Consider the following 9,436-nt stretch of genomic DNA (forward strand, 5'->3'; position numbering starts at 1 on the left):
AAAAGTGAAAAATAACTAGTGAACATATAAAATACTGGTTCTGGTTTTTTACACTCATTTATAGCACGTAATTGATTCTTAGGCTTTTGTCTAGGAAGTGTTTTGGTCAAGTTTGTTCTTTGCTGATAGAAAGTAAAGAAGTTTAGAGACTGGAGAAACCTCTTAGTTTCTCCCCACTGAAAGAAAGTGTTATTTAGTTTGGTAATTAAGAAAATGAAATGGAAAGACTTGAATGTGCTCTAAAGATGGACTTGGGAAATATCGGAGGTTATGACAAGGAGACAGAACCAGTCTTTGAAATAGGTTGATACAGGTAGGACTAGGGTACAATCCTAGTAAATCAATCTTTACTACTTCTGCTTTTTATGGAGCAGTGTCCACACCTCCAGCAGCAGGGTCTTACTTAAAATTTTTCAAGGTGTTTTGAAGTTCAGAATCCATAGATTCTTCACACTGCCTTCTAGTTTGCTTTGGATATGCTGGGCTGGGCAACAGCAATAGGCAGTGGACTGATTTTTGGTTATAGTAATCATTGTCCTTCCATGCCTTTATGCAGCTTTTGAATGTTTATTTAAGAAAACACTATTGTTTAGTTGGTAAAACTTATTTCAGTCAGTTGCACTGTTTTTCTCGGTTTGCTTATGTTGTGATACTCTGGGAGAAAAGTGGGAAGTGCATATATAAGGGCTGTTTTACTTTCCCCTCAGTCCACCAAGGCTGGAAGATTTCTTGAAAGATTCTTAGACTCCTTCAGCTTGCCATGCTTAGCCTGGAGCCAGGCTTGCTACTGCAGGTTGTGCTGCTAACATCGCACGTGTTTGGAGGTACGTGGAATAACAATTACTACTAATTGTAGTACCTACTTCTGTGCGAGTAGCAACTTCCCTGTCTTCTCTTTCCCATGCTCTTTGCAGAGCTGTTTACTTCACAAGATCTAGCTAAAATTGAAATGAAACAAACCATGCCCCTCCAAAGCCCCCCCAAAACACAGTCAAACCTCAATCAAGAAAAAAAAAAGAATCAGAAAGATCAAATTTGTGTGTATCTGATTCTGCGAGATGCCAGGTGGGAGCAGTTGTCTGGAACTTGAGCAGCTGTGTCCACTAGGTCTTGGCAGAAATACTGGAGGAAGAAAAGTTCTAATAATTTTAGGCAATAAGAGCCTGTGACTGGGTTTTCTGTGGCTAAAAGAGATTGGAAATCTTTTCTTTCACAGAAGTTCAGGAGGAAACTTGCTGTAAATGTATGTTAATTTGCTGTTAAGGAAAATCTGGATTTTCACTACAGTTAGTTTTCCTATAAATATGCAACCTTCTAAATATTACTCAACTTTCTTGTGTAGAGAAAGTATAACCTTTTAAGACCATGTTTTTAGGACCAGTCACAGTTTAACCTGCATGTAGGAATTCTGTTGATTAGAATGTTTTCTGTAGTTTTATTTTCTGTAGTTACTTGTGTGGGGATTTTTAGGAGCCTTTGGAAAGAGAGGAGTGTTTATGTGTTTGAAAATTATATATATATATATGCATTAAATATATGTGCCTGTGAGTGTAATATAAGGTGTGTGAATGTTTCAAAAATTACCGTGCTGAAAGCAGAAAGAAGTTGTGGAAATCTCCAAGGCTGATGTAGGAGTTTCATTATCTGAGCCTGATTGTTTCGAAGTCATCTCCCTATTTTTACTTTTATGTGATGCCCATTGTTAAAATATCGCAATTTCTGTTCTGCTTGGAGAGGGGGAAATCCTTATAGATAATTTTTGAAATATTTATTTTGTGAATGTAATTGTTTTTATTTCTTTCCAGGAAATGGCTCTTGAAGTTAAATGAGGCTGGATAAAACACATAAATGAAGCAGAAGCTGCTCTTCGTGTGTTAGGGCTATATCACTGCAAGCACTGCTGATCAGCCAGATTTGGTAACTTGTCATAATGAAGAAAATTAGTCTCAAAACAATTCGCAAGTCCTTTAACTTAAATAAAAGTAAAGATGAAAGTGACTTTGTAGTGGTTCAGCAGCCATCATTAAGTGAATTTGGAAAAGATGACTCCTTGTTTGGCAGCTGCTATGGTAAAGATTTGGCTAGCTGTGAAGTCAATAGTGAAGATGAAAAAGGAGGCAAAAATAGATCAAAAAGTGAAAGTTTAATGGGTACGTTAAAAAGGAGGCTTTCAGCAAAACAAAAACAGAAAGGCAAAGGCAGCACACCATCTGTAAGCTCTGCAGATGATGACACATTTTCTTCCTCATCTGCTCCAATAACCTTCAAAGATGTGCGAGCTCAAAGACCTCTGAGATCCACTTCCCTCCGTAATCACCATTACAGTCCAACTCCGTGGCCACTTCGACCTACAAATTCAGAAGAGACTTGCATCAAAATGGAAGTGAAAGTCAAGGCCTTGGTCCATTCCTCTAATCCAAGCCCAGCACTGAATGGTGTTCGAAAGGACTTCCATGACTTGCAGTCAGAAAATGTGTTCCAGGAACAAACCAATGCATTAAAAAATACGGAATCTCAGAACGGGGACTTGCATCTTCATATTGATGAACATGTGCCTGTAGTTATTGGATTAATGCCTCAGGACTACATTCAGTATACTGTGCCTTTAGATGAGGGAATGTATCCTTTGGAAGGATCACGTAGTTACTGTCTGGATAGTTCCTCACCCATGGAAGTTTCGACTGTTTCTTCTCAAGTGGGGGGAAATGCTTTCCATGAAGATGAGAACCAAGTGGATCAGGACGTAGTCGTTGCACCGGATATCTTTGTGGACCAGACGGTGAATGGTTTGTTGATTGGTACCACAGGAGTCATGTTGCAAAGCCCAAGAGTTAATCATAGCGATGTCCCTCCACTCTCACCTTTGCTACCTCCAATGCAGAATAATCAAATCCAAAGGAACTTCAATGGATTAAATGGCACAGATGCCCATGTGGCTGAAAGTATGCGCTGCCATTTGAATTTTGATCCTAACACTGCCCCAGGAGTTGGAAGAGTTTATGACTCTGTACAGAACAGCGGTCCTATGGTTGTGACAAGCCTCACAGAAGAACTGAAAAAACTTGCAAAACAAGGATGGTACTGGGGCCCCATTACACGCTGGGAGGCAGAGGGAAAATTAGCTAATGTGCCTGACGGCTCGTTTCTCGTTCGAGATAGTTCTGATGATCGTTATCTTTTAAGTTTGAGTTTTCGTTCCCATGGAAAAACTCTTCACACTAGAATTGAACACTCAAATGGTAGATTTAGTTTTTATGAACAGCCAGATGTGGAGGGACATACGTCTATAGTTGACTTAATTGAACATTCAATCAGGGACTCTGAAAATGGAGCTTTCTGCTACTCGAGATCCCGGCTGCCAGGATCTGCAACTTACCCAGTGAGACTGACAAATCCAGTGTCCCGGTTTATGCAGGTGCGCTCTTTACAGTACCTGTGTCGTTTTGTAATACGTCAGTACACCAGAATAGACCTGATTCAAAAACTGCCTTTGCCAAACAAAATGAAGGATTATTTACAGGAAAAGCACTACTGAAAGCTTACGGGAATCTTGCATCTTGCACTTTGGGAACAACAACAACAAAAAGAGATTGAATTACAGTTTACAGACTTTCATTATTATCAAAATCTTTTGCTGCCATAAAAATATTTCATTTTTGTCTGTAAAAGAAAAGTAATGCATTTGGATTTATGTTTGTTTTGGGGGGTTTTGCGTATTTTGGGAGGCTTTTTTTTCTTGTTTTGTTTTGTTGAAAGAATGATCTCAAGTTTATTTTTAGAAGTGTGAAATAGCTATCTTTCATTAATGTGCAGATTAATCACAATGTGAATGATCAAATTCTCCTTAATTTCCCCCAAGTCCTTTGCTGCTATCCACTGTGATTTTTATGCATTGAAAGCACATTTCATGTGTATTCAACGATAAGTAAAAGTCAAATTAAACTTGTTGAATGGAATTTTTTTTTCCTTTAAAACAACCTCTGGAAAAAAATATCATGGATAAATAACATATTGGTATTCTAAATTACTGATTTTACATCTAAGTTAAAAACTGTTTCCTATTGTCGTAATTAGACATTTCTGTAGAGATATGCCCTGATGTATAGACAGAGCTGTGTGATAAGAAAATGGTTATGTGGCATATCTTTGGGAAAAAAAAAGCCTTCCTCCTAAGCCTTGTACTGTCTGTACACTCTTGTGTTTGAGAAGGTTGGTTCAGCCTTCTTCTTGTCTCAGTGTTTTGTCCTCTAAAAATGGCCTTTAAAAAACAGTCTATGAAAGTCAATGTATAGTACCTAGAAGAAAATTGTGGTATTGGGGTCTTGTAAAATATTACCTTTTATAATCATGCCACCAGTTAATAAATGAACACCTACCAGGTCCCCTCTTTCTTTCCTTTTCCCTCCTGCCTACTCTTGCAGAGTAAGGGAAGGAAGTTTCCTGGATTTGTGGGAGTACTCTAGGAATTGTTATCATGGGAACGTAAATTTATAAGCCATTTTGGGGATGGGGTAAAACTTCTAATAGGATGATTTCTACCATATTTATGTTCAAGCTACTTAAAATTTTATCATTTTCATTTTTCCACATTTTTCTTTCATTTCAGAAAGTACAGTAATACACTAATGTCCTTTGGACCATTTTCCCCTTTTTTTCTATATCCTTTGAGGAGGAAGGAACAGGACTGATAACATTTTCTAGGGAAGATGTTTAAATGCATCTCTAAAGTGCTATTCTCCTAGCCTTTAAAATTATTGGGAAGAGATGTTTGGATATATAGTGACCACAGAATATGTTTCAGTTTGCTGTCATGAAATATGTTTTGACATATGAAATATTGAATCAATTAAATAAGTGTTTATGATATCTGTCAAAGATTCTGGCATTTGGAAAGCTTACAGTTATTCCAACCTTCTGTAGGGAAAAAAAGACTTTCAGTGGGGAGTACAGGTTCTACACTGTAATGTTTTCATCATGCAAGGTTAATCCATGGCATTTTTCTGTTTTATTTTAGTTTGGTTTTCTTTTCTCCCATGTTTTTATCACTTTTATGAGTTACTTGCTAAAGGGGTCATAGCTGGCTTGGGAAGGAGGCCTGCCTCTGCTTTGCTGAGAGGCCTTGCTTTGCATGCCAATGCCCCCCTGTTTTGTGTTTTAAAGTGTCATATTCCCCATCTCTGGTAGAAGTGGTTAATGAGTAAAGATGACCTTAGAAAAAAAGTCCATCTTTGATACATATTTTTTGTTTGGGTCATTTTCTTCTCCTTATTTAATCTAGCATTTCTGTCCCCTAAAATGAGTCTTTAGAAGTGAATACAGTATTGCTGCAAGGTGGTGCAGTAGCACTACATCTTGGGTTGCCTGAATTGATAGACAAAATTTATATTTTTTTAATTTATTTTTTGACCATAATGTTTAACTAAAAAATAAAAAAAGAAAATCAAAGGTAGATAAAGACTGCCTTTGCTTTTAAGGGAGGGAGAATAAGGATTTCCTCTTTAGTCTGATAAAGTTTTAAACTTAAAAGAAAATAATCTAGAGCAGTCTATACATGTGATTTGTTGGCTCTGCCATGGAGATATATGTATGAAAGGGAGGATTCTGTTTTCTTTTTTTCCCTCTACTGACTTCTCCCCCTACCCAGTCATGTCCCATTCCCCCTCCCCTGAATCAGGATCACTAACTTTATTCAAAAAGGCACAATAACCTATTGTATGGTACAGTGTTCTGATTCTGTCTGTGGAGAGGAAAAAGAAAATCATTCTTATGGATTTCAGATGCATACTTTTGGAAGAAAACCTCTGGCATTTTCTTCACTTAAAAAATTCTTTGCCCATACTAAGAGGGCCTATGCATTCTACAGAATCTTTGAAAGATTATAGTATATAAAATATTTTTGTTGCCATTTAATACCACTATTGAATACATTAAACATATGTTTATACTATGCCACATGCATTAATTTAGCAGTCATTGAGTTGAAACCTAAATATTTGAAGCTATAATATCCTGGTCTTATTGTGGAATTGAAAAATGTGCAAGAGCACACATGCTAAAATTCTTGCCCATGCCTTTATAAATTTCAGTTGTTCACTCATAAATGATGCTTTTTTAAATAAAAAACTGTTTTAAAACAGCTGTCCAGTTTTTGAATTGCCTTCCTTGCTGTGTTGCTCATCTGTGAACTTAATCAGGTCAAGTTAACTCTGTCATTTCCCCTGCCATAAAGCTACCACAAAAGGAACACTTAAAAACTGTTGAGGTCTAGGATCTAAGAACCATAGAGCACTTTGCTTCCAAATAAAAAACAGTGGTGATCTTTCTACTAAGCTCCATATACTTTAAATCAATAGTAAGTAGACACAGATACTTATTTTTACAGGTTTCTTTAATCAGAATCTCACAGTACTTTTTCATACTGAGGTGTCTGGCCAGCCAGGAGAATGAACTTAGAAAAAATACTTTGAAAATATTAAAGATACTTACAATTTCTAATTATAAAGATTTATATAAAAGAAACACAGTAGCATTTAGTTATGAGTCAATTTAGAAGTGCTCAGAATAACCACAAAATTTGTGTTGACTTCTGCTTCGCGAAAATTAGAGGAACAAAGTGTCCTTGACAAATAAAAGAAAGATGATGGAGGATATTTTGGGGACCTTTGGAAGTAAATACACTAGGAAAAAAGCTAACAGACTATGGTCTTTATAGAGTAGAAATATACCTATTTATTCAGCACAACAGTTTAAGGGTTCAAAAGGTATGCTTTTTATGCAATTGAATTGAGGAAAAATGGTTTTTAAAATGAAATTTTAAAGTAAAACTCCTTTCAGTGACTGAAATGATTGACATTACTGATAACTTTGCTTTACCAATTAGAAGAGTAAGCAATACCTTGTATTTGGAAATAATAAATTTGCACAATTTCCTCTGTTGTTTTGGTTTTTTTTTTAGTTTTGTTTTGTTTTGTAAGCCAGTGTTACAAACAACTGAAAGTGATGTGTATTCTTTGATCTCTTTGAAGGATATAGCACTTATCCTGCTGTTGACAAAGTGAATGCAATCTTTTTAACAAAATGTAATTCTGTCAGAAGGATCAGAAATGCAATTATTAATTAAACTTTTTGTTCTCAGATGAGCTGACTTTGCATTTTGTTTAAGCCAATTTTCTTTCTGTGAATATTGACTGCTGGGCTAAGTAAAATCTGCAGTTTTTTGTTTTGAAACATTTAATCTGTGTGAATACTGGAATTATAAATTTAAAACAGCATACCAGCAATATATGGGCTATGACGAGAAGTATTTCTCTGCTACTGAACTTTCAAATTCGGAGCTAAGCTATAGATGAATTAATGATTGCCAATTTAATTTCTTTAAATCTTTCTATGACTGCAAAGAAAAAAAATTACAGGCATTCTTTATAACTAAAAAATGGCCTAGATGGTAGTTCATAATGTGAAAAGTATGGCATTGTTGTATCTGGAAAGTAGTCTAAATTCTACACAGATAATGGAAAATTCTAAACGAATTTTTTATGAATACCTGTTGGATTAAAGAATTTTTATAGTGATGATGGAGTGCCATGAAGTTAATACTTGCAATCCAGATTGCTGTAGTTTACACTTTTCTCTGTTTCAAACCTGGTGTGCACTATTTGTACTAAGCACACCACAGAGTGAATTATCCAAAGTCCATTGATTTTAATGTGTTTTGGTTTGTAAACAAAATTATAGTAATTTCTTGCACATTTTTGAAAAATAATTGTATAAGGATTTATGTATCTGCTTCTGGATACAGTGTGTAAATAAAAATTTCATTCACAAAAAAGGTTTGTGGAGTCTTCTATACATTGATGACATTCTAAAACAGAAGAAAATCTTGAGAGATACTGTAAAATTTGTGTATCTGACTTAACATTTAAATTTTAATGATTACTATTTTAACTATTCTGTATTTTTTAACCCTTGCTAGTTGACTTTCAAAGTATTTCTGTATACCAATTATTTTAATTTCTAGTTTATAAAACAAAACAAAAAAAGTCAGGCTATAATTAGAATATTATTTTTGAAAGGTATACATAAATACTGTATTAATTTAACCTTTTGATCATTTTAGTTGGGTTTTTTCCATTAAAAATTTACAGAATTCACGACCAAAGTCTCCTTTTCATCCAGATGTACCTCAAAGATAATACATTGCCTCTCACCTTTCAAGCATCCATATATTTCTTATGTAGCTCCAAAATAAAAATTTAGATATTGTTCAGCATATATTCACTTGATGCTGGGAAGTCACACAAATAAAACAGAAGATCAAAGATAAACTGTGTGTTACAGAAGATGTGCACAATTGTTCACATGTTTTCATGTAGTTCAGACTTGGATTACTCAAATTCAAGTGAGTGCCAGCACCTCCTTGGTTTATAACCAGATGTGATGGTGGTGGTGTTTGTTTGGTTTGAGTTTTTTCTCTAAAGCAAATGAACTAAAAGTCCAGCCTTGGTAGCAACTCATTAGTGCTCATGTTGTCCACAGTGATATGTACTTTTCTGTTTATTCTGTAACATAGGTCCTCAAGCAGTAACCAGGAAAGATTCACAGCTTTTGCTCTTTAAGAGAAAAACACATTCTCTTATTTCCTGCTGCTGGGGCTGGTATTGCTTTACGCTCAGTGCATTATGTGGTTGTTCCCCTGGGGGTTGTTCCCCTAGGGAATCTTGCAGGGGTTTTGTTACTAGGTCTGTGTTGCTGTCGAGGCGGTCACGACACAAAGCAGAGACCACAAGCACTCTCAGTTGGCAACTCTTTATTCTTGAACATGGCTGATCTTTTATACACTTTCTAGTTGTTTATGCTTCTTCTACCTGAACTATTGGTCACAACAAATCAACATAATTCTATTGGTGTAACTCATGGTGACTTAACTAACTTTCTAAAAATACTTCGTCCAGCTGCAAAGATCTTATCTTTCTTCAATTCCACACTTCTCTCGGTCTCCTTGGTGACAGCCTTGGAGAGAGCTCCTTATCAGCTTTTTCTTGCTTCTTCTCGCTCCTTTAGCTGACAGGCCCGCTGTCAGCCCCTTCCACAGGTCTGCATGACGTTTGTCTTTATGTTTATTCTATTCACTCCAGAAATTCAGTGAAAAATAAACTTACCCTCTAATATTTAAGTGGTAAGTAGTGAAAGATGAGTAAGTAATTTTTCAGCCACCTGTAAAATTGGCATGATCCAGACAGAGCTGGATATTTTATACCTACAGTACTATTTCTACCCCACATTTAATCTTCATAGTTGTGGTAGAAGAGAAGGAATGAGACACTGCCTGATGCCGAAATCTTGCTGCATGTCTAATAATGCAGCCTTGGGACCAAAGGAGGGCTTGGCAGCCAGGGTCTGAAATACATCATCTTCTGCACTTAAGACCTCAATACTT

General features: G+C 36.0%; 1 protein-coding gene across 2 annotated transcripts in view; it reads left to right on the forward strand.

Moving 5' to 3' along the window:
- Window positions 1–7,728, forward strand: part of SOCS6 (suppressor of cytokine signaling 6) — a 28,218-nt gene extending 20,490 nt beyond the window's left edge. For both annotated transcript variants that reach the window (XM_084205816.1, XM_084205817.1), the window contains one exon: window positions 1,806–7,728. In XM_084205816.1, the coding sequence (XP_084061942.1) occupies window positions 1,931–3,535 (1,605 nt within the window). In that variant the 5' untranslated portion in view covers window positions 1,806–1,930 and the 3' untranslated portion in view covers window positions 3,536–7,728. The remainder of the gene's footprint in view (window positions 1–1,805) is intronic.
- The last annotated feature ends 1,708 nt before the right edge of the window (window positions 7,729–9,436 follow it).

Source organism: Fringilla coelebs (assembly GCF_963513975.1).
Source record: "Fringilla coelebs genome assembly, chromosome: 1".
Lineage (NCBI taxonomy): Eukaryota > Metazoa > Chordata > Aves > Passeriformes > Fringillidae > Fringilla > Fringilla coelebs.